Source organism: Melanaphis sacchari, unplaced genomic scaffold, assembly GCF_002803265.2.
Source record: "Melanaphis sacchari strain LSU unplaced genomic scaffold, SCAv2.0 Contig2_pilon_pilon, whole genome shotgun sequence".
Classification (NCBI taxonomy): domain Eukaryota; kingdom Metazoa; phylum Arthropoda; class Insecta; order Hemiptera; family Aphididae; genus Melanaphis; species Melanaphis sacchari.
Window position 1 is genome coordinate 892,610 of NW_020271173.1, and position 27,983 is coordinate 920,592.

Genomic DNA, 27,983 nt, shown 5'->3' on the forward strand with positions numbered 1-27,983 from the left:
GCCATCCGGTGTATTACAAGTGCTTACATTATCATCATTATGTGTATCATACTAAAATGTGTATATATTATATATACTATTTATATATATATAACGTACGTATATGCTTGTGTGTCTTGTAGTTTAATCTCGTGGATCCGAATTCATACTTAATTCGGTCGAAAAATAACCTAATCGAGTCCGAAAAATAACACGTAATTGAGACCAAAATAATTTTCCACTATAATAATAATAATAATAATAATAATAATAATAATTTAGCACTGTACTAGATTTGTTATTGGACGAAATTCAACCATTAATAATATATTCAAAATTTGGTATTGAGCTTTCAATTATTATAAAACAGCCTATACGATAGCTGTTTCATACCGGTTGTAAATAAGTATAGGTACCTACCATGATATAGACATATTCAATGTTTGTTGAGTCTTTGACATATAATAGGTACATTGTGCCTACATAGTACATATATATGTGACTGCGAGTAAAATTTCGGTGCCCGGAAATTGGAAAGACGTACAACGAGAACAAACAAAATACCTTTTTAAAAAAATAAATAAGGGTTGTGTGTATTATATATTATAAAAAAATAGAAGAATAACACATTTTTACCAACGAACAATTGCGTTTAAATGTATTTAATACGATAAAGAATAAAAATATTATTTTTTAAGCAACGTCATACAATCACGAAAACGGAAAAACAAAAATGAATCGTACCAAGGTACATTATATACGATACACCCATAAATTATATGTATACCTCGTTGTACTGTCCATTCCATAGTCGTCCGTTCTTATATAATATAATGTTAATAATAATAATAATAATAATAATATTTAATACCCAACCTCCCGCGTATACGACGTTAACGTGCACAAGTACGTTTACGATACACTGCGGGCCATCGCATTATATATTATATTACGTTATTATGACATGGCACGCAGGAGGGTGCGTTCTCTTTTTCGATCTGGAATTAACACGTTCGTTTTTGGTTATATTATTATTATTACATCGTCATGTGTGCATTGTTCCAGGTCACAAGTCCGGCGGCGATGCATCCGGCATTCCGTTTAAGCCAGTGACATGGCAACGTTGTCGTCAGCTTGCAGCAGTTACGTACGCCAGCAACCCGGACAACCTTTAAAAACGCTAAACGTCACGAACGCCATTCTTCGGACGGAAAAAGGACAGGCGTCGTCGTACCGGCCACAATGCACTGGTGAGATTATCATAATAATATATTATGTGATGTTATTATCTTAACGTCGTTATAACGTAAAGCCGTAGAGGTATATATATATATATATATATATATATATATATATATATAAATAATATCGTTTTAATTGTTATTTTCTATTATATCATTTGTACCTCTGTTGTTTACATGCTCACGTTTTTCTAATCTATGCTCTTCATCCCTCCTCCATCGTAACTACCATAATTTAACGAACGGATTGAATAATCCGCTATCAAAATGGATATGTATACTAATAATACACTAGCCGAGCAAAGGTATAGGACATACTAAGCTACATGGGGAATGCGTTTTAATCAATAAGTCTAATGCGTGTTAAGTATACCATTGTGTAACTTCGAGTTTGCAAGTAAAACAAAACCAGTGCAATATAATCGAAATTTCGATTACAAGCAATGTTAGTCGCAAATTAAATGTTTCATTTTCATAATTAGTTATAACTTATAATATATAAATTAGAATCCTAACAAACTAATAATTTGGGTGATAAAAGATTGCGAACGGACCTTTTCCCGGTAACACGTTTGCAAACATTTTTACTTACCTTTAATCGTGTGTTTTTACCAGATTTTATGTTAGTCAATTACAAGTTTTTAAATAATAATTTTTAAAATAATTAAATAGTAGATATAAGGGTTTTCTGCTATTATGCTGTCAAAACAATTTACATAACCCTATTGACAAAAAAGATAAATCTAAAATTGAATTTACATTAAAAATTATAATAATTATAATTTATAAAATCCACAAGGATCTAATTTTATATTTACAAAAAAATGGAAATTCCTAACTAAGAAAATATTTTAAAAAAAAAAATTTAAAAACTGTTAATTTTTCATTATTATTATTTTTTTTTTTTAGTTTATACATTATGTAACAGTATTATTAATATTTATACTCCGACATTATTTTAATTTATCAACATTTTAAACACTTCATATTATTTTATATAGTTTTATTTTAGTTTGTAACGTAGCTGTAATGTATAATATTGTATTATTAATATCGAATAATTTTTATTTAAAAAAAAATTTAATTGAATTCTCGAACAAAATAAAACATATTCAAGAATTATAAAATTGGCAACGTAGTCTCTAAAAACATTCGCAATCGTTTGTTTTTTGGCTAAAAAGATTAATTTTTTGATAAGCGGCATTCGTTTGCAATTGTACTATGAAATAGGTAAAACGTTCGCAATCGTGTTGCACCCAATAATTTTGATTCCTTTCTCATAATTTTCTAAAAGGTTATTGGTATTACTTCAATAACTTGAGCGTGTAGTACAGTGCATTAATAAATTACTATTTAAGTGTGGTATGAGAAAAAGTTACAGATAAATATCAGATAACAAATAGCCATTTGTTCAATAGAAAGAAATAACTAAAAATGAAATATAATAGTCGTTATGTTTCGTTTATTGCTTATTTCAAAGTAAATATTGATATACTATTTTTAAGTGTAGGTACTTATTGCTTGTGAAAATATAACTCTTAAATGTCAGCGACTTAATTGCCCGACTTAGAAATGGGTGAAAATATATTATTAATAATACTACTGTAATGACTATGATTAGATAGTACCTATAATACTCTAATAATTGCATTTTGCAATAACGTTCAAAGACACGTTTACACGGTCTCTAATTATGTATTCATTTCTTATATCTACAGGATAGGTAAAGGAGACTCGCGGGAAAAATGAATAGGTTAATATGAGTTATCAAAATTAAGTATAAAACATTTTTTAAATATGACGTGTATAAACATATTTACTTTAAAAGACTTATCAAAATTAGATTTTTTCAACTTTTGAATATTTAAAAATAATTTTTTAATTCTAAAATAGAAATTTGAAAAATGTATACCATACAATACTGAAAACAATAAATTTAACTACATTACGATTTTTGTATTCATTTGTTTTTAATAACAATTTTATTTATTCGTAAAAATAATATTTTTCTAATACTATTTAATTTTAATAAAAATTAAAACTATTGTATACAATCTGAATATCCTGAATAAAATTATCCTCTTTTAAAACAATAAATAATTAAAATTCGACAATTTACGAAGTGCAATTATGTCTTTTATGTCTTAGCGTATAATGTAACTAAAAATCAACTGAATTTTTTCCCTTAATAATTAGCCAGTTCCGATAACCTTAAAAAACATAACATATTAATTCAAAATAATTTTAAATTTATAAAAGTTCTAGTTATCTAGAATCTAGATGATTGTAATGGATGTATTAGAATTAAATTTTATTTAATTAATCAGTATATTTATGGGATAAAAATAATATTGAGTGGAGATTATTGTTAGCCTATATGCTTACAAAATGATTCATGGGTTTAACATATTTCGTCTTCAAATTTTAATGAACATTAAAAACACTTATTCCCGGTGAAATTCAATCTTCGATTTTTCACTGTGGACACGATAAACCACAAAATGTGGTTTATTCAATTTCTAACGGTTCAATAAACGATATCACTTTCACTAATAGCGGATGGAACAAGCAATTTGAAAAAAAATCACTTTAATTCACGTATAGCTTCCGATCAGCTGCTTCGTTTTCCCAACCAGAGAGGAAGTGCTCAAAATTAAGCATTTACGTTAAGTATTGTTTTCCAGTTGGATGGTCCAAAATACCTGGAGTTCACGGTCTATCGATTTACACTTGTGTAATCGTAATGTGATGTCCGCTTGTTTATGTCGTTGACATAGGAAATCGATATGGCTCGTGCTGCAACACTGAATATGGAAACATTAGAATAATTTATCAAAAAATTATAGTAGTATACAATACAAAAAAATGTATTCAAAACATAAAACAGGAAGGAAGTCGGAACACTGCAGTGTAGTTTATATAAACATAATGCATAATGTGTAAAGTATCGCTACTCAATGAGCAGTGATCCAAAAAACTGTGTACCTGTACATAATATTACATAATACTATAATAGGTACTAAATATATTATATACTATAGTTTTTTTATTATATTTAGTGTATTAAATAACGGTGCATACCAATATTATTGGCGAGAACTGATTCATGAGTTTTATTTTTCAGACAGAGTTAATATTTTATATTTTTGATTTCAGCGAAACGAAAGAGTGCCGTAGAACTATTACAAGAGACAAAATCGCTTTACGTCAAATCGGAAACAGTGCTCGACAGGAAACAAGAACTCAGAAGGAGTCTCCGAAGCAGCGGTTCTTCCGACAAGGGTTCATCATCACATGACATAGCTTCCGGTTGTTATAATTATAAAGGTACAATCCTTCATCGTTTTCCAATTATTACGTTGAATATATATCAATCAAATCTATAGTTTTAATATTTTTTAAATTTCCGATTACGTTAAATAAATACATTTTTATTTTAATAATGAATTCAAGTAATTTATAGGTATACCTAAATTAATATATAATATATAATTATTATTATTTATTAATAATCACTTCTAAGATAAAGTATAAAATAAAAATATTTAAAATTAAATTTTTAACTTATGTAATTTTCATATTTTGTTTTAAAATGATTTTCATGAGTAACGCGTTTAATCTAGATACAATTTTGAATTGCTAATATAAAGATGCATTTAAAACATAAATCATGTTTACAAAAATTACGTAATAAATGGTTTGTTTTCGTGACATAATATATTTAAATTTGTTGTGAAAACTTATAACTAGATTAATTTGATAAACTAAAATGTATAGCCGAATTTAAAGGAATTAATCAATTAGTGACTTATTATATTATATAAAAAACGTCTGCGTAGGTAACTGCTGTAATTGGTCGAGTGGAAGCTTTACTTGTCTGCCGCCACCTAAAAGCCCTCGACTAGTAGCTGGATGTCAAAGAAAGTCCACAGCGGACTCACAACAACTACAAAACGATCTCAGACGTCTATTGAATGCTGACTCTAAAGAAAACTTATTCGAAGCAACTTCGGTAAGTATTCCGCAGTATTTTAATATTTTATATAATTGTTTAAATTCTTAATGAAATAACTCATGACTTATTATTTATTAGATATTAGCGCGAAATATAAGTGTAATTTTACTATTTAATTGCAACTATTTTAAATAATAATTTATTTATGTATATTTTATAAAAAACAAATGTATTTCTGTTAAATTTCATACGGTTAAAATGTAATGATTTCTTGTATAGGTATGTACATCGTATACTTAAGTATTATTATAGCCATTGATTTAAGAATATATTCTAAAATCAATGATATAGCTCAATTTTTTTAATTTAATTTTTTTTTTTTAAGTCATGTAACTTTACAATGCCAGACGACCTATTTCATTTTAGCTGACCGTCTGGATATTTTATAAGCATAAAAAAAAATATTGCGTGAAAAGTCAAAACAACTGATGCGCGAATTTAATAAAATCTCGCAGCAAAAAAATTCTATATCAAACAATGGAGTACGAAATAATGACATCTGCACATTGTTGCACTTCGGTCGATTTATTTTGTTTTCACACCACATGGCAAAGTGCCGTGGTAGTATATAATATTATAATATATGAATAGGATAATAGGTGTAGGTTACGGTCAAAATCTGATTGACAGCCAATTTTTTTTTCAAAAATTTCGACTGATACTTGTTGGTTACTATATATATAAATATAAAACAATAAATGAAACAACATAAATGTAAGTAATATAATACAATATACTTATTAGTTATTACTTTTTCCAAAAGGACATTACATTAATTAAAATTAATACAGTATATTAGTGTTGGATTATTATACTGAGCAGATGTGCGGGAGAAAGGGTAGAACTTATGAAAATAAAACATTTGTAGTCATGAAAATATCGAAAAACCATCTTTAGTAAACATTTTAAAATTTGTAATATCCATACAGTAAAATTATTAGTGGGGAGGGGACTAATCACCTGATATTATTTCATAAGTATAGATATCTACTATAAATTGTTACCCTGCAGTAAAAGAAATTCAAGAGAAATGTATCAAGTTTACATATATATATACACAATACATTTTAAGTGTTGAATATAGTTAATATTAAAGAAGTTTTAAGGGTAAACTTAAAATTAAGAATCGTGCTCTTTATTGTGAATAGGTGTTCCTCGACGATGTCATCGTTCCCCCTCCCGTGCAGTACCGCCGATCGGTATCGCATAACCAACAGCAGCAACAGCATCAACCCTGTTGTTGCGGAGCATCAACCGCTTGCCACAAATCACTTCCGGATCTCACTGATGTCACAACGGCCACAGAAACGATTACGGATGTGTCAACGCCGGCAGTGGCAGCCGACCCGATCCGACGTTGCCGTCGTTCAGCGTCTTCGGGATCTGTGACTGTAGGAGACGATGATAACGATGATGGCGACGATGATATATTCGAAACCTACTGCAACATACCATCTCCTCAAGGGTAAGGCTACAGTTTACACGCTACACAACAATAATTCTTTAGAACATTAATTTATATGGCTTTGTATGCAGGACCGGACAGAATCAAAAATTACTACCGGTAAAATAAAAAAATCGGCCCACTTAAGAAAACCTATAAAAACAACCTCGAAAAAACATAATTTTCATATAAAATGATAGTATATTATTTTGAGAATTTGAACACTTAAAATCATTATTAAAAATTAAAAAAATTAAAAATTGGTTGGTACAAAGAAATGTTATAATTTTTATTCAAAATACATATTTTTAGACTTCAAAATACACATTAATACACATTAAGTAATTTTTTAAAGTTTAAGCTCTTTTGTGAAATTGTGTCGATTAAAAATTGTGTAACCTAAAAAAAAAGTCCCTACGAGTACAAGCGGCTCACCGGGAAACTCGGTATCCCATCTGTTCAGTCCGACCCTGCTTGTATGCTCCTGAACTCTCCGATTATGTTCTTAGTGTTGATTGTAAACTGCACCCAAATCTTTATCTGAGTAAATAGGTAATTGTAATCTACACCCCGTTTTTTATCAACATAGTTTTATGTAAAATATGCATCTTTAAATTTATGTCGGCTAACTTATTTTGTGTTCAAACTCATTCGACACTCATTATTTGCTTTATATTATTATATTTTTCTAATATACTCAAGTCTTTCTAATATTATGAAATATATTCACTCATTTTTATAGATATTAAAAATTTCCATTTTTTTTTTTTTTTTTTTTTTTTGATCATTAATGTTGATAAAAAATTAATTGCTGGTTAAAAATGCTGGATAATTCTTTGTAAGTTATACGTGGTTACCAATAAAAAAATTTTAATTTAAAATTACGACAAAATTCGTAAAATTTCGAAAATTTTCAAATTATTTTGTAGTTAGAAAATAATAAACGTTTTTATACTCACATCTAATATTTAATAAAAGGTTCTTTGTAAATTCGTAAATTTTTTAAATCTACATCAAAGAAAACACTTCTATCTGAAAGTCAAATTAATTTTTTATGAACGTTTGTAGTTCAAATATCTACAATACTGCATATTCGTTCATAAAATTACTATTTATTCTCAAAGGATTTTAAATATTTTTTGATAAGTAAAAAGGGTATAACCGTAGGTATATGACATTTTTTCTAAATCTTAATAAGTTTTCTATAAATGTTGATAAAAACGTGAAAGCTTATTACAATATTCTATATAAGTTTTTTTTATGAATATGTAAAAATATTTACAATACATAGACATAATTTATTTTTTTAAGTATTTGAAGTTTATGTTTTGACATACTTTGTCAAAGTTTTAAATTGTTTTGCAGTTCAAAACGTATAAAATATACAATTTTTATAGCTATATTTTTGATTTAATATTATGTTCATCATACTACCGAAACCAAAAAAATCTAAAAACTATATGAGAATAATTCTTTTTTTTATGAAAATTTCTAGTTCAAACTTCAAAATTGGATGAAATTATAAATTTAAACGTTTCTATAAATCAACATTTTTATCGAAAACAATTAAAACCATATTATGCATATTAGATGCAATATAATTTAATAAATATTTAAATAATTAAACTTACGGCTAAAAATAAATAAAACAAAACTTATGTTTTAATTTTTTTGTGATCATTACCTTATTTTATCTACCATAATTTTCTTTCCCTGCAGATTTGGAAACAAGTCCAGACAAGACGAAACGGACGCGGTCACCAACGTAACCTCTTTCCCGGATTCATTGAGCCTAACCAGTTATAAAACGGATGCCAGATGGCAACAGTCTGTAAGAGACATTTTTATCCACTTATTTTATAACGTATATATATATATGTGTGTGTGTGTGTGTTTAATATAAGTACATTCACATTTATACTTCTTTAACTATATTTCATTCATACACACACACGACTGTAATTATTATCCGTTGTCGTACTAGGAATCCTAGGATTATGTCATATTACTGGTTTAGAATGTTTGGATTATTACTTTTTTTTATTGTCCAATTCAAATTTATTTTCATAAAAAAAAACTTGATACACGTTCTGTATCATCTGTTACTCTCGTTCTTTTTTTTATTTTCAAAGATTTTAAACTATGTGTATATTTCATCTGAAGGAAACATATAATACGTATAGATTAGTATATGTTGGTTAAGTGTACGTATTAATAATAGTATGTTATGAATTCTCCTTTCAAATTTCAATTTCATTAGAAATTTGTCCTTAATTACAGACTATAGTTAATTTAATTTAATTATATTAGTTAATATAAATTCAAAAATACCATAAATAATCAATCAATTATAGAATTGCATATATGATATAATATTGGCTTTTATATAACTAATATACCTGTACATCATTAATATAGAAACTACTCCAAAATAGTTTCTAATTTTTTTATGGACTCTTATTTTTTAACAACAGACGAGTGCAATTTATATTTAATTGGCATTTTTAATTATGAGGTATAAATAAATAAAATTCTGTGTTTTTAATGTATTATTGTATAGTACCAAATACCTACTTAAATAATTTTTAATCTTGAAATTTATAGTATTGTCTTGTTACATCGTGTAATTTACTAGATATAAATTATACAACTGTTGATTATGAAAATAGCCACAGAGCATACAATATAATATTATAATATATAAGTTATACGTATTGCGTATATTGTGTAAATATTTGAATATTATATTTGTTTGTTTTAGTTTGATTATTTTAAATTGTTTTGGGGTTGAAAAAATTTAAGTAAAATTATTTGTCAGAATTTAAATTAACACCCAAACGTTCAAAAATATTTTAAACAATTTTCATTTTTAATTATATATTTATATTTATTCGAGTAATAATACATTTTTAACGAATTACATTATGTATAATATTATTGAATATTCATGCTATATTTTTCTGTGAAAGAAACTTCTATATGCTTTGATATTTGTCATTAATTAATGTAGTTTATAAAGTTGTCGTTATATACTACCTGTTATACATAATTGAATAATAATCATCGCATGCGGTAATCCACATAATATATACAGTTTTATAACTTCAGCATATGTATATAATATACATTTAGCAGTACATATTGATATAATATAATTAAAGATGAGTACATATGTCTACGAAATTTTAAAACGTAACAAAAATAAAAACAATGGAAAAAATCTAAACTAATGTATTATGTATATGATTTACTACAAACATATTAATGTTATGCCACGTGTGATGTTTTTTATTTGATGCGACGGGTTTTTCGATACGTTATACGCGTATTTTGTAAAAAATAAACCCTATAAAAATGTCCATAGATCTTACAATATATATATATCATAATAATTCTGTATAATAGCTGTCGTGTGCAATTTTTAGAACGGAAATAAAATACACACACATGAATAGAATATATATATATATATTGCTATAGAAATACGGTGCACCTTATGCGTATATAAGTGTAATTTATGATAATATAAGTCATGATATATATGAGTGCGTGTTTTTTTCCTTCGAAAGGCTCACGGAGGGACCGGAAGTTCGATCGAAGAGGAAAATGACGACAATGTCGGTGGCGTTTCTCCGCGCTCGTCCGCATCGCCCGTCAAGTCTACCGTGTCGCATGGCCGCTGGCGTGCACAGACCGCTGAAGCGGCGATCGCCGGACAAGAACCGTCGTCGCCGCCCGCTGTTCCATTACGTCGACATCAGTTGCCGACGGCGACCGACGAGTTCCGCGGCCGGCCGATATTGCGTAGCAAGTCGGACGTGGGTCACCGGGCGCCAAATTTGCTAAGTCTATTGCCGACGGCGGTGGCTAAGGCCGACGATAGACACGAATACGATCCCAGTCAGTTGGAGAATTTTTTCGGTCATCTGGGCCTCGATCCCGAAGAGTACAAGTGAGTGCTTCAGACACAGTTATTCAATAATAATATTATGCGATGATGTAGCGTGCCAGCAGCTCACTATATGATATTAAAACTGCAGTAGGAAACGCGAGTTTATCGCAATGGTGTAGCAAGAGAAAAATTCTCCGCGGGACGCTAAAATTAGTTTTCATTTATTACTCTATTGTATAGCCGCGGGAGCTGGAAAAGCCCCCAGCGGTATTTCGAGTAATTTACTAAACCATTTGGACTCAGTAACTCATGGCGAGCTGTTGGTTTGTGACTGCTGCGGGGAGTTATATATATATATATATACGTCTGTATAGCACCCACCCCCCTCTCCCCCCACACACATTTGCCCTAGATATGCAACACTGTAAGTATGTTATCGTGTTGTACACAGATTTATACCATCATGTCTATAAGCAATATCGTAAATATTTTTATACGCACATCGTGATATACCCTATAAGGATTCTGCAGAGTTTTAATTCATACGTTTATTTTCATATTATTGTGTAATATTTATGTATGAAAAATAAAGATATTAGTATTAAAATATGAGTTCGCTAAACCTTAAAACCTTTGTGATGAAAAAAAGTAAATTTAATTACATGTGTTTGTGTTTGTGATGTAACTCAAAGAATTTCTTAAAATATATTACAGTACCTATATATATATTATATATTTAAATATATTATTATGTTTTGCAATTTATAATAAATAATATTGAAGGTGTTTAATTTTAAAATGCTCTGCAAATCCATGCGTCTTTATAAAACCCAAACCATCCCGGAAAAATATAAAACCGTAAACCTTGAAACTACTACGTGTACGTATCTCGACGTGATGTTTATAATTACAAATGTTTTGATCTCAGTTTTTGTTTCTGTTAAAACTTAAAAGCGACGATATTCTAACTTTAAATTACGCTGGATTACAAAATCTTTAATGTTTATGTATGCCTACATTACAGACACGTGTTATGACAGTTTTATTATTATTACCATGTACCTACCTATTAAATTACACTTAAAACTTACCGCAAACCCAAAGTTATTAAAGATGCACCGCTCTGTCATATGACAGCAGTACATGATATATATATTATAAACATATAAGATACAACTAGTAATATTATATGATGTTGCCCGGAGATAAATTCAACTGAGACAAGTAAACATCCAACTTATAACCAATTAAAAGCAAAAATAAACGAATATACGGTCATGATATTAATATCTCTAAAACAACTTGTTAAACTATTATCCAAACCTTTCTTGAATCGTCAAAATCTTTCAATTAAATTTTGATTTCATTATTCTTACTACTCCAGCCTTACATTTTTTTCTTTTATATATAATAGCTGTTAGTCTAGTATATATATATATATATGTATTATGATTATCTGCATTACTTGTAGATATTTCGCAATAATTATAAATTGCATATTTTACGTCCTCTTTGAAGATTTTCAAGTCTTGCGTCTCTCCAGTAATGTGTACATGCCCCGTAGGTTGAGAGAAAATGAAATACTTTTTCCTGGAAAAAACTTTCTCTATTTTAAATACATCAATACACTTTATGAAACTATATAACTATTTATACATAATGATATATTCTAAATAGAATATAAAACAATTCCAAAATCAAAAAAATTATAGTTTTTACGTAGTATATTTATGATTGATTTATTATTGACATTAAGCTTAAAAAATAACAATATTATTATTTTAATAAATTAAAATATCATATTACAATTTCAATACTCAGTAATCTTGTTGTGACGTAATACAGGTTTAATTACTATACAAATATTTTCATGACTAGAACAACATTTTAATTTTACTTAACGTACGTGTAAGGTTTTCAATTATTTTCCATCGTTTAGAAACCTGTACAGATTTATACGCTTTTACCGTATCTTGCACAACACCAATTACTATTCCTCGCTTTAATCGAAATCGATGGTTTAATTATAAAATAATTAATTTGTCAATAACGAGTAGTGAAAATGTCAATAAATACAAATCCAAGGTTTTTTATTAGTATGAGAATCGGTTAATACTTGTCATTGCTATTAAAACTTTCTGTCATTTTTAATATGACAATATTGTCAATTCGACCGTTCTTAAATTATTTTCTCATCTACAAAATACAACTTACAAAAATTGGTTGATAATTGATATCAATGAAATTTGTGATTCTTTCTAACTTTTTTCGATACATTAATACATAAGTCTACTATTATCTAAAACATATTTAAAAGTAAGATAGTTAACTTCACTGAGAGATAATGTAGAATAGTATATTACGATTGCAAACGAAACGATGCGCCGTGTCAAGTACTCAACTGTTATTCTGTGTGACTATATAGTTTAGTTATCGTAACCGTCAACGTAATATAAAATTAGGTTTTTCACATGTTTCTCGTATCAAAGGTGTCTTAGACAAACATGATTTGAAAGCTGATATAAATTCTTATTGAATATTTATCGGCGGTGCTATTCTTTTCTTTTATAATTTTTACTGTAATGTTAACAAAAATTTATCCGAAACCTTATAATGTAAGTATATGTTCACGCTGCTTGCTAATGTTATGAAAACGTACACTCTCGATTCGTATGCTTTTATAATTTTCTTTCAACGTATTATATAAATATATAAAATATGCAAAACACGAGTATACGTATATTGTATAGTGTTTAATGAATATCTATGTATAAATATAAAAGTGATAATGTCTTTTTTAACCACAATAGAGTATTCCGTCATAATGATATAACTCCTTTTGTTTCGATTAGGTACGGGACGATGCCTCATCGCCTTGTCCGCAGCTATAGCTTTAGTTGCTGAGTATTATTTCGAGAAAAATTCATTATCCATTATAATGTGGTGCCTTTCTATTATTTATATTTGTATTATTCAAACAATTATTATTCATTTCAAAATACTTTTATTACATTTTTTTATTTTAGAGCATGATAATATTATATATATATATTATTGCCAATATCTACTCTATAATATTTTGACACGTAGTATGAGAAAAAATACAGTATTAAATATTAATACAAACAATAATGACAACTGTTATAATTAAATACTTTAAAAAAACACATAATACCCTTTTTCTATCCCCTTTTGGCTACATCTAACTTTCTTTTAATTTCTTTAAACTCTTGTTAGATGACTCCTCCCTTCTGCACTCTCAACATATCCACACGAATAGTGATATTTCATCTTCTCTTTAACTTACTAATATTTTTATCATAACTTGTCTATACCTGTTGTCTCTTTTTAACTCTTCAATGATCAGTATTTAACATATTTTCTCTCTTCTTATTTCTTCTTTAATCATAACGCTATTATTATTTAATTTTTGAATAATTTTATTTTCCTAATTAATTTCATTGCCACCCCATCATATTTACAGAGACTTATTAGTAATTACTAGTTTTACTAAGTCTAAAAAACCCGATAATTTAATTATAAATAGTAATAAGAAAAATTAACTATAATAATAGATAATTTTTCTACGATGTTTCAGAAGGTATTGTAGATAGTATATAGTATATTAGTATATTACCTACTATTTTATTATCGTACCTAGCTATATTAATAACTAGTAAATATATTATAACGCTTGCGTATCCGAATATATTATAACATGTATGTACGATATACATTATATGCATAAATAATATAATATAATTTATCGATTGTGTAAACAGACCCTTTTGTCGTTTCTTGTGATGTCAGCTTTAAGGTGCATACTTACATATCATTATTTATTAGAGAAATAGTCAAGAAATCAATAGGCACTGACGTATGACTATGTAAACATAATGATTAATCTAGAAATATTTAACAGTTAGAAATGTACGTAGCCGAATAACCGTATAATATGTTATGTATATATATATATAAAGTGTATGCAACTGCGCAGTGATATTATAAATACATTTAATACAACACGGTTACGTAACAAGAAACCCTCATAATACTCATTTTGTTAAAAAAGAAAGAAAATATTCTATTTAAATCATTATTAAAGTTTATATTCTATAACCTGAGACTTAGAAAAAGTACTATATAGATCAAATTAAATATATGCATCATTAGTTTTCAAATAATTCTGAATACTTATTAAACTTAACGTTTATTTTAAAACTATTGATGAATTTTCAAAGATATTTTGAACTTTGTTAATGGGTAGGTCGTATGTATTAAGTAGATGTATAAATTTAATTAATGTTAGTTACATGCGTTCAATTTAAATAATATATACCTTTATGTACATAATGTTGAACAGTTTGATTAAAAATAATTAAAATTAAGTAAAATTATTTGCAAGATACCTAAACGATGGTAAATTGCTAGTTAAGTAGTCATATAATTAGTTAGTGACAAAAAAAAGGAACCATTAATAAGATAGATGATTTCATATTCATGATATTTGAAAATACAGTAGAACTTTGATTATCGGAATTAATTGAGATCATATTTAATTCGGATAAATAGAAGTTCAGATGCTGGTCATTTTTTTAAAATTTTAAATGCAATTTTATATCTAATATGTAATACTAAAGTATTATATTATATTTATTGTTATTACATGAATAAAAAACTATTAAAGGTTACATATTATTACATCTATGATTATATTTTTTTTTGAAAAATTTATCAATCTACCTTATTATATGTATAAATGTATAAATGTATAATATCAATATGTATGTTATATATTCATTAGTCATTACTCATTACTCATAATAAACTGTCACAAAAATGAAAAAATCGGTATACAAGGTAATACATTCGGATAATAGAACTTTCAAATACATCGTTGGCGGGTATTGAAGTTTGGGCTATAGAAAGTTCGTATCATCAAGGCTGTATACTATGCTATAGAAATGAATAAAATTTGTTTATGATGCAAGTAAACTGAATAATTACCCAATGATTAATGTACCTCAACTAATTTTTTTTCAATAATAAAATTGTATTTTAATTAAATTTAAATTAATTAAAATTATTTTTTTGAGTTACTTTCAAAATCATACATACGCATTAAAGCATATTATTTTTGTTTTAACGTTTTTATAGAATTATTAATCATGTATATTTTATCATATTTAATGTTGGTATAATAATATTAATATAATAACAAATTGCATTTTTATATTATCCTTCTTTCTGTCACGATCGCGCACAGTTCATAAATTCTTGTTAAAATATTTCATTTTTATTTAGCTGAATTGAAATCTTATTTTGTATAATACCATTATATTCATATTTATTTATTTCTTACTCCACGTTATGGAGTGCTTTGGACAATTCATCAAACACTCACACACACAATATGTATTTATTATTTATTTTTGTATTTGATTTATTTGGAATTCATTCTTCTTTATGATTAAATTTAGAACGAATGAAATACTTTCAATAAATATAAATCTTCAATACAACACAACTGCATAGCAAGTAAACAAATAATATGGTTTAAATTAATTTGATTCTTTAAGTACCTACTTAATAAAACAAATAATTCAATAACAATCAATTTTAACTAGTCTGGCTTAACAAAATTGATAAAAAATATCAAATTAGATATTTTTAAATTTCACGTATTTATAACGTATACTATGAATATCATAGAAACGATAGAGAGTTAACGGTTGTTTAAAAAACTATTTCAATATATCCTAGATAATATCATGTAATTAGGCATAATCTAATTACCAACTTTATTTTCATAAAATCAATAGATTAGTACTTAGATAATCTATCTATCTGTACTAAAACTAGTTATATTTAATATTTATTCTAATTCATTTTTAAAATGTATTTATAGATTATAATTATTGAACACGGGATGAATCAGGTTTAGTATAGTAGGTATATGCACTTATCTAACTATATTTAGGCAGCTTATATTGTTTATACGTTTTGTAATTTCGTAAGTATTATAATCGTTAAACTTAATAATACACGTACCTAGTCAAAGATTTTTCGTCTCAAACTTTCAAACTCTGTAACGAAAATATATGATTTTTTTTGCGCCCCGTACATTTAATCATAAGTACTCATTGCGCAGTCACGCCCAGCTATATATTATTTTAAAATCAGAAACTCCGTTCTGCGTATTATTTACATAGGCAAGTATACGCGTTAATGTCTAAAATATCTATACCACGTGAATCGGTTTCACTCGGAAGTTGTTTACCCGTTTTATCTTTGCTTTCAAACGTCTTACGGTCTACGAAGGTAGATCGATGTTCATTATTATTTATTCGCGTCACGAACACTATTACGTAAACAGACGATTTTGTTGCTGTAGATCGTGAATTTTTGATGGCTGATGCGCTTTCGACGTACCATGGACCGTGATGTATTATATTATTGTATTCGAAAATAAAGCGTTAGTTCGTCATCGTAATTACTGCAATAATAATAATAATAATAATTGGTGGTACCTAAAATATTATAATATTGAATTCAAATCGCGGGCGCACGTTGCACGCATAATCGTGCCCGTTGGTTCAGTTATCGTTGAGTGAAAAAAAAAGAATGAAATTCGAGTCTGAAAGATTTGGTATTTAATTGCTATTGACTATATTATAATATCTAGACTAGGTTAGTTGGCGGATCGACCTACCACCATCGGCACATTCATAAAAAATAAAGATGCTCTATTGATGCGTAAAATGGCAAATAATATGCTAGGTATTAATAGTTTATTCAACGAAAAATCTAGTTTTTACTTGATTTAAATTTGGTATTTATGTCTGAACACACTTTATCTGTTGTTATTGACGTACGTCTAAGAAAGAGGGCGCATAGACGTACACAGGATTTTGTGTCTAGTGAGTGCTGAGTATAATGCCACACACATTTGTAGCAGACCCGACTGGACAAAAGCATACGCGTGTCTTCTTGTCAGTAGATTAAATGCATTATATTAAAATACAAATTCGGTTAACTATACATCTATTTATGAGAGCTGTGTCGTTTGCTGATTGAACGGTTATCGCCTCTAAATATAATAATGAATACAATCATTATATATATATATATATATATCATACTACTGAGTTATGTACTCAATGATCATATTTAAATAATTAAATATGAGGATACATTCATAAGTTTATAGTCGATACTTGTATTAGATTTCTGACATTGACAAATAATTGCATAATTTTTCATTAAATCAACATTAACATTTATATTAAAATAATTCGTTCTATGTAAGCTTTTTAAATATTTACCGGACGAATATAGTAGATACCTATTTAGGTGTAGTGAAATAGTGTTTTCTGTAGGTATAATATTTCAAATACATGAAATAAATTAAGTTAGTCGGAAATGAATTATACTCTTGGCACAGTTGTCTATATAGGTTCTAATATTTTTTTCATATTTTGATATGGATAATATAATTATATGCAAATTGTTATTAAAATTATTTATTACACTATGATGATATCTACGTACGCAGTATAATGTAATAATTATGTGCACCAAAGTGCTCATACACATCGATTCTCAACTCATGATCAAGTATTTTGTGTACTTTTCATTTTTTCAATTATTTTTTTTAGAGTGAACAAGAATAAAAGTTTTTTTTTCATTTCTGGAGAAATCTTTTGATTTAATTTTTGTATTAAGATGAATTCGCTGTACCATTATACCCTTGTTGACAGACTATGACTTTTTTTAAAAAGTCTGAATGGCGCGTAACATAATACTATATACATGATGAGCTAACATTCTTATACTTAATATATAGTTTTTCAATGATTTTTTTAATAAAAGGTTGACGTACGCAAAACTTTTCACTAAACTCGTTATTTTTTTGTGATGTCTCCTTTGCATTTATTTTTATTTTTTTATTATTCGTTTTATTTCGTCCATTTTATCATATTAACGTTTCATTTTAATTGTTAAACCATTTTTAGTAGTCCATTATAATATTGCGAACTATAATACATGGTAGTTATATATAGTGATTCACTTAACATACTCACTTCTATTTTTCTTTAATAATGAATTTATTCAAAATTTTGTTCCTGCTGTTTCTAAAATATAAAACTGCGGAAATTCAGATTATTGTGGTGTACCTATATTTTTTTTTGTTTTGTGCATGTATACACGAATTATTAAGTAAAAAATGTTTCAATTTTCAACTTCACTATCTATTCTAGTAAAAAAAGTGAACCTAGTTAGTATATTTGGGAGTAAATATTAAATTTTTGTATTAATTACTAAATTATATTTGTATAATGACATTTTCAAAATATAAGATTAATTTTAATCTAGGTATTTTTAATTCACATAAGTACACAGTAAATCAGAATTGACTCAAAAATCAAAATTTAATAACAATATTATATGATATAAAGATATACTATCATAATAACTAAATATATATTATTAATATAATTAATTCAATTGTTGTATCCTATGGCAATGCAAATTACAAACATCTACATCCCGTATGAATACAGAATTTCTTACTGTTTATCAGATTATTATTATCTTTGAAATTCTGATGATGAATTAAAAAAAACAATCATTATTAACGAAAACAATGTGGGTGGCATGCTTGATGAATTAATTTGTATAGCTGTATATTGTAATATATTATAATAACGTGTGTATGTTTTCTTTCCATAGGTGGATCATAAAAACCGATTCAGAGACGGGTTCACAGGTATGTTTCGGCGACTCTAACAGCTCGGTGGGCTCGGTGAGCGGCGGCAGCAACAACAACAACGCAAACACTGACGGACTTTGGGTAGGCGGTGGTGTTCGAGGAGACGCCGATGGTTGTGAGGCAGGAACGGGCGGACCGATTGGTGGTTATGCCGGGAAATCCGGTGGCGGATCGTCCTCATCAGAACTGCCGTCTATCGTCGAGCGAAACGCCAGGATTATAAAATGGTTGTGGAACTGCCGGAAAGCGAACTTGCAACAGACGTTATTGCCATCGACACCTTCCTCGACTTAGCACTCTGTTTATGCAGCTTAAAATATGAACGCAAAAACCCAAGCTCCCTCCCCGTTGCACTTTCGCCGTATCCTCCCAGTGATCGGCTTATGGTTTCGATTCTGACGTAATTTACTACTTATATTTAACCACCAATAAACTCTACTTATATTTACAGATCGACATAGTAAAACGCGGTTTTCATATAATATTATTATATTATATTCCATAATACTATTTATATATGTATGTACCTAATTTAAATTTTACAATAATATTACGTGATATTAGAAAAAAAATTACTCTTACGGATTAACCGAGTACTTCCGTCTCATAACTTATTGACAATATATTATTATTATATTATATTATATTAAATTATTAAATAATACAAATACATTTTGAATTAAATATTATATATTTTATTAATTTATTTTAGATATTTCGAATTTAAATAATATTTTCAAAACATATTTATATAAAATATTATATTATTATTTAGGTTTTAATTATTACTGTTATTAGTATTATTGCTTAGTTATAGGCCGTCATCGATATTCGATATAAATATACATAATGTCTGTAGAAATTCATTTGTATACGATTGTACGGCCTAATATTATATAAATGTATTTACTATTTAGAATTAGAACCAAAATATTCTAGTCTCAAAAGTTGAATTTTACTATGTTATCATGTTATAATTGAGTGCATTGAATATTAATGTGTATTTTAATTATTTTTAAATTATTTTTATTATTTTATTGTTGTACACAAAATATACTGTTTTAGATAAGTACATAATACACGAGATGAAATATTATCAGTGCTCGAATTGGAAATGAAATTAGGCGGGACATGCAAAAGTATAAAAAAATAAAGGTCCCTCTCCAGTTCAAGCACTGCATAATATTATAAAATCAATGTACGACTTTAACGTTATAAAAAAAATGATAAAACCTACAATTTGCGTTGTGTGTTTTCCCTTCGTGTAAACTATATTTTATTCTTGTTAAAAATGTATTCATGTATACTTATTATTCTGTATAATATATTATGTACGATAGCAGCCGATTACCTACGTTGGATGTTCTTTGTTTATCTTTTACTTTAGTTTTCCGTCGATTAAACCTTACGCATGCGAATAAATTAATTCCTCAATCTAATTTGCCATGTATAACTCCTAAGTCGTATTTTGGACTTTGTTCTGGGCTGTGGTTGTATGGAGTGTGAAGAAGATACTGGTTTCACGTTTGATTTATTAAACGCTCAAGTTCACATTGTGTAATTTATTACATGGGACAAACTTACGGAGACAATACTCACAGTAGTTTTACAAAATACTCACAATATATAGAGAAGAACTTTTATATTGTAACGTTTTTTTTCGATAACTTAATAGCAATCCGAATCACTCATTCGTAAAGATTCATTTTTTCCTCTTCCATTTGTTTGAAAGCATTAGTACACAGATAAAATTGTCTTCATGTAGAATAAAAGTTTGGTAAATATAGTACCTATTTATATAACTTTGTCCCGCATGGTATATCATTTTTTTATACGATCTCGTTATCACTCAACAACCTTTGTTGGTAGTGACATCGGATCACTTTTAAAATACTTTTAATTAGTTTTTAAATATATTTAAATACTAGCTCGGAGTATTTTAACAACTGTAATTCTCCCAAGTCGGTATCATCATGTTTGTTCCGTAATAAAAAAATATAGAAAAACAGTTTTGCATGAAAGTGAACCACTTAATTTACAGTAATGAAGATAAAAAAAAAAAAATGAAATTTAAACGCGATAATAGAAAGACATTATTAGTTATGTGACAAAGTGTTCGTGTGTCGTTATTGTTTTGGTACCATTACTAGTGTTCATACAAAAAAGTTATTATTGTTTTAAAACCCGTTATATTTATATTTTAAGACTATAATGGTTTAAAACAAAATAAAAATGCTACAACACAGAAATATTGTTATCTGTATCTGTTTCGTATACAAATTTACAGTTTGTCAACTTTTGTCTGTGGGTGTAGACTGACTTATTTTTTGTGCGATACATATTTCATAAGCAATTAAGACTATTTCATAAACTACTAAAATTAAATGACTTACTTATATGATATCATCCTATGTTAGCACTACCAATTCGATCAAAATGTTTCATCGATACTATAACAAAATATTTTTATTTGTTAATTATTAGGTAATAATGTTATATATTTTATATAATATAAACCACATATATAACTCATTGTGGAAGTACACGTCATGTCTTGAATACACTAGGTAGGAATAATTAAAAAAAAAAACAATCAAACTAACGGAGAAGCAAAAATTCTCATTACAGAACAATGAGAAAACGTATGCCGCTGTCGACGTTCAAGTATGGCTCGTGAATTCCTTTTAGTGAAAATCGATTTAAATACCGTCCATATTAATTGCTATATTATAAACGGAATAACGAGTTTTTAATAAATATGCAGAACGTCATAAATTCGTTTTTATAATTATAAAATTATAACGATGCGACTTCAAAGATAATTATAATTATGTTACGTATTAATTACCTACTTTAATATGCAAAATAATAACTGTCATCGGTTGATAGGTGTCTGGGTAGCTGCCAGCAGAGTAGGTAATACATTACTGTACCGTACGATTACCTACGCTGCCATCAATTAGCGTGATTTGTTATATTCAACCAGAAAATTTTATAGTGCTCTCATTAAGACTGTATTATATTTTATGCATTTTGTGTACAGACGAAAAATGTTTGTTAGGAAATAATTTTGAAAACTGAAAACCCTGCAGTGCCCGTGTGATTAATGAAAAAAATGTCTCGAATGGATCCACGAGAGATGTTGTCGTTAACTACGGATGGCGCGGTTGACAATTTCATTGTTTTGTACTCGTGCAAGTGAGTATAATAATAATATATTACTTAATCATCGAAACGACGTAGCCTATAGTTTGACGCAAGTCGTATAAGCAATTAACTGGATATTGTTGTTATTGTAATACGACATAATATATAGGTATGTATTTTGTGTCGTTTAAAAAAATACTTTATTCGTATGGTTTGCATTTCAATATTTACGTACGACACGTAGGTACTTGTGTAATGATACATTTTAATGCATTTGTTTTATGTCCGAGTAGGATTGCGGTGATGCGGTTTTCCGAGTCAAATGATGAATGTATTTTTGAATAATAACATAGTTATAATAATATACATTATACATGTATATTATTTCTACGTGTACCTATTTCGTTAGAAAAACTTATACAAACATCATAATATTATACAACATATTGTAATATCATAGTTTGTATAATAAGTATCAATTGAATTGCGTATTATTTTATTTTTTTAAATATATTAGTGCATTTCGTTGTATAATACAATATACATTATACATATACTATATAATGTTGTTTGTATTATAATATAAACGCGTGTCTATTAAAGTACTTATAATATTATATTATCTACAACTTATGTTTGTAATACAGGCTGTACCGACATGCATAATAATTAATAACCTATTTGAAAAATGATATATAGTTATGCACGCCATACATGGACGATTCCGTACCTAATTAATTTCAAGATGATGATACACCTACCTATATAATATACTTATTGTATAGTATTATGCATAATACACATATTATATTATAAACGCTGCTGTTGTTTGCGTAAGTATCAGACACGGTATATTTTAAATAATAATAATATACCGTTGTACGATGTGTGTTTTTTTTAACGATTGCGTATGGATAAAACTGAATACGTCTATAACAAAAAAATTTTATTTTTATTTTTATGAAAACAGTTTTTATGACAATTAAAAATTCTATAGCACAAAATATCAACTTTGTATTTTTTTTTTTTTTTTGTGCTGATAATTATCTACTTAAATATTTATTTTATTTTATGGATTCTAGTAGTGCTTATTTTCTTGAAAATGATGATGGTACACAAATAATTAATTGTGAATTGTTACTTTACAAACTACTATAAGTACCTACGCTCTAAATTAGTTAAGAAAATGCATTAAAAGTTTTAAGTAAAATAAATACTTGTTGTGTAGGAGTAATTTTAAATATTATCCGCATAAGTATCTGTCCTAAAAATGAACGAACTAGTATTTTCTCTGATCTACTTAAAAAGTGTTTTGTGGATATACTAACTTCTGTTTTCAAATAATATCTCTCTTTTACTGTAAATTATTTAGCAGATAATTTTTCTGAAAATGTCAATGTATTAAAATTAAAGCTTGAACGAGTAGTTTTTGAATCATTTAAGTTTATGTTCAAAAGAACTATAGATACCTATGATGATAATAAGTTTGAAGTATATAGGCCATGAAGGCTATAGTGATTTGAAAATCTTAGTAAGTACTTACTTGTAGTATTAATCAATCAATATTTATAATTTATTTAAATGTTCCAAGTAGAATTAATACAAGATATGATATTGTGTCTATTTTATAATTTTTAAAACCATTTTAAGGATTATTTTTCTTAATATAAGTATTTTAACAATTGTAAAATGTTTCGTTAAAATTTAGAATTAGGTACCAACATGGAATTTTTTTTAAAATTATCTACTAAAAATTTTATAGTAAAAAAGGAGGGAAGTTCTCATTTAAAATGTATACCTCCACAATATAGTTTTTAAATGATTTAAGTATTTCTCGATCAATACTGCCATTGTGAACTGAAAGCTTAATATAATATGTACGAGCTCAATTTGAATTTACCTCTGCAGTGTGATATATCATAAATATTTATTTTCATGACAATTTTAGATTTTAATCTGTACAACTATAAACTGAGCTAAAAAAAATATTGATATTATACAATGATGTGTGAATGTAACTTATTATGGTAGATATATTATTAGGGTTTCACTATATTATAAATTAAAAACTTTTCATAACTTTCTTAGTAATCGGGAAAAACTAAAAATAAATTACGGTAAAAATGATTAGGATTTTAGTTATATTATAGTGAATAATTTGTTATAAATGTAGATAATTAAACAGACGATTTTAGGTTTCTCGCAGTTGTAATGAATTCATTATTAATTATTTAGTTATTATTTATTTAATAAAATTCAACAGGAAACTGATGACCTGATTTTCGAATTTTCAATCAACATATTCATCGTTGTCTACTACTTTGATCGCTTCATCCTCATAATTCTCGACCTCCAGTTGCGATTCACTTTGAAATTGTTCCAGGCGAATTTTGAGTTCATCCCTGGTCCTCTGAAGCTCGGCTAATTCAATAGCGGCGTTTTGGATCTGGGTCTTCAATTCCTTAATTTCCTCAACGTCTGGGTTGTCTACATATATTTTCTTCCTCACGTATCTATAAATTCATTCAAAAAATAGAAAAAAACGCATAGGTTAAAATTATTTATTTACATTTATACACTACATACAAAAGGGGAGAATATCCACTATTCAACTTTATTTCAGTAATACGGGAAAGGAGGCAAGTAGTCACATTTTTTAATTTAAAAATTATTTATTACGTCAAGTTACCAATAAGTTAAAAATATAATCATGGTATGTCTATTAAGCCAATGTATGCATTGATATAAAATTTGATATTAATTACTTTATTAGTTTGTTACCAAATAAGATGTAGGAATATTAGGTATAATATATACTAGGTATATATTATACATTATAGGCTATTAATATTTATGGTGAAAACTTTTGGTTCATTTTTTCTAACAATAAAATAGTAAGGAATACGAATTTTAAATACTTGGTAAAAATGAAAATATTGCAATACCAATGCATAAAAAAAATATATTAAGTTCCCAGTCATTTATAGGAGAGAAATGTAGTCCCCTTAGCGATCATCATAAATACATCTCTGACATTTATAACAAAAATTGTAGGTAATATACACTTTTTTACAACGTTAGTCTAACTTATGGTCGAAGTTGTATATTCTTTGGAGAATTTAAACGTATTATTTACAGGGGTTGTAAAAATCATAATGTAAAAGATATAATTTAACAAATATAAAATAAAGAAAAAATAAAATAAATATTCTATTTGCTTTATTCAACTCAATAAACGAGGTCCATATTTTATGTGTACCTATATGTGTATATTTATCTTGAATATGTAAATACCCGAACAATCGAGGTGTGTTATGTGTATATTATACATGATATATATACATACAAATGTATAATTATATATTACAAATTTGTACAAATTAAATACTAAATAATGGCATTTAAACTTTTTGTAAATAATAATTTTTTGTGTATATGGGTGGCGAGAAAATTTTTACTATGCAGAGGGATTTCAGATTCTTAAATATTTTTGACACTTAATTCGTAAAATTGTTTAAATGTATTTTTAATCTATTATAGATTCTGATTAAAGTGATGAATGTATAAATATTGATTTTACAATGTTATGTTTAATATTGTGAAAATATTTTTTATTGTAGAAGAAATATTCTTCAATTTTGTCAATTTTCTAGTAACAATTAATGAATTCAATTTTTGTTGGTTAAAACTTTAAATGTAAGAACATTACTGTAAGTAATTTTCAAAATAATTAAGAAAAAATTAGGAAAACCATGACATTTGTACGCAAAAAAACCTACAGTTTTCGACAAAAGAAAGAAGTTTGAAATATCCGATTACCTGTTTAAATAATTATCTTATATTTTTATAAATATATACAATAATGACAAAGTAAAAATATTTAGACTCATATTAATTATTGATACCCAAAAACAAATATTGCATCGAAAATTTACTTGCATAATACTTGTACGTACACAATATATATTATAATAGATAATTAATTATTATAATACTAGAAGCAGTTTTAAAGTTTACACATTTTTATCTTTTCTCGTTTTAACCAAGAATTCAGATTTATTAGTTATAATACAGTACATTATAAATTTACAATAAGTACATTATACGTAATAAAAATATTATATTATTATTATTATTATTTCATATTTACATATATATTAGCGTTAAATTTCAGTATATACGAGTAAAATGGTAAAAATACAAAATAATGTTAAAATCTCCAATTTTAAGTATGAAATATTAACGAAAACCATTAAAATAAAATCAACAAAGAAAGTATGAAATAAAAAATTGAATAATATAATATAATATATAGAACATTTACCAATTAAAAAATCTTAAGTGCACTTTTACAGTTGAAAGTTTGTATAATAGGTGCTTACAATTAATTGTGGGTACAATAATTTGAATTTATATACTTTGCAGAATTACAGAGCAAAAACTGTAGTTACGTGTACTTGAAAACACGTACCTACTAAAATTACTATAAAAAGTCTCATTATATCACATATGAATAACGCATTTAATATAATCCGTTCAACAAAAACTTAGCTTTTAGAGAAATTTATTTTTTCTTTTATAGCCATTTTAATTTCTTTCTAATAAAAAAGTAAATTTTATTCTTACTCGATGGGATCTAAAGGTACTTCTTGTTCGCTATGCAACATGATTAGTATATCGGTTAGTTTATCCAAAATACCATTTTGGTCCAAATAAGTCTCAAATTCTTCTTTATCTTGTTCGCTTATCTAAAATTATAAACATTTATGTATAAGTTTATAACACAAAGTATACAAATATCAGGAAAATCAAAATGTAACTCGTTGCGTGCACACTCACCGCTAATGAATTCATTATTTGACAAAAATACTGTTTACAAGAATCTATTAAAATTATTACTATCAAACAATCAAACAAAGGTACTTCACTACAAGTCTGATGAAATATCTGAATATTTCTAAAGTGACAGGTAGATATGTAAATAAAATAGTAAATACTATAATAATAATAATTTAAAAAAAATATATAATCTATAGCAGCCAGTACCTATAATTTATAATTATAATCTACTAGATACATACAGTTAAAACATATAAAATGTGCAATTTTTATAGCTTAAACTTGAAAATTTAGTATAAAGTTTCTTACTAAACAATTAATACAGAAATCAAAAATTAAAAAAATATATATATACATATAAGCACATTTTTTTTTTTATAAACATTTTAAGTTTAAATTTGGACGGAATCGCATACCTATATAGGTATTTAAACTATGAATATTGCGATATTAATTATTTTTTTTTAAATCAAAAACATTATACGTTGAAGCTCAAAACTTCTACATACATTATTATGAATTTCATTATGTGCAATGACATTTTCAAAATATGTAGACTCATTTAAATATATTATACATACCATTATATCATATAAACGTATTCACACTGTTTTATGATAAGAAAGTATTATTTCAAAAGTTAACGACAATAA

The 27,983-nt window shown here is 26.9% G+C and overlaps 2 protein-coding genes across 2 annotated transcripts in view; one reads left to right on the forward strand and one right to left on the reverse strand.

Moving 5' to 3' along the window:
• Nucleotides 1-19,957, forward strand: part of LOC112595849 — a 47,225-nt gene extending 27,268 nt beyond the window's left edge. The window contains exons 3-9 of the mRNA XM_025341231.1: nucleotides 1,045-1,229; nucleotides 4,377-4,547; nucleotides 5,060-5,232; nucleotides 6,384-6,700; nucleotides 8,399-8,510; nucleotides 10,249-10,631; nucleotides 19,305-19,957. Coding sequence (XP_025197016.1) covers nucleotides 1,094-1,229; nucleotides 4,377-4,547; nucleotides 5,060-5,232; nucleotides 6,384-6,700; nucleotides 8,399-8,510; nucleotides 10,249-10,631; nucleotides 19,305-19,638 — 1,626 coding nt within the window. The 5' untranslated portion in view covers nucleotides 1,045-1,093 and the 3' untranslated portion in view covers nucleotides 19,639-19,957. The remainder of the gene's footprint in view (nucleotides 1-1,044; nucleotides 1,230-4,376; nucleotides 4,548-5,059; nucleotides 5,233-6,383; nucleotides 6,701-8,398; nucleotides 8,511-10,248; nucleotides 10,632-19,304) is intronic.
• A 4,824-nt stretch (nucleotides 19,958-24,781) lies between these two features.
• On the reverse strand, nucleotides 24,782-27,345 carry LOC112595873 (c-Myc-binding protein homolog). The gene is made up of 3 exons (XM_025341261.1): nucleotides 27,331-27,345; nucleotides 27,118-27,239; nucleotides 24,782-25,004 (listed from the first exon to the last, which is right to left on the reverse strand). Exons 1-3 carry the CDS (start codon nucleotides 27,343-27,345, stop codon nucleotides 24,782-24,784), a joined length of 360 nt encoding a protein of 119 aa, XP_025197046.1.
• Nucleotides 27,346-27,983: the final 638 nt, after the last annotated feature.

Bases quoted from the DNA above. Each gene is read 5' to 3' on its own strand.
- LOC112595873 (XM_025341261.1), bottom strand. The intron at 25,005-27,117 runs GTAAGAATAAAA...ATGAATTTATAG, and splicing joins GTACCTTTAGATCCCATCGA to ATACGTGAGGAAGAAAATAT.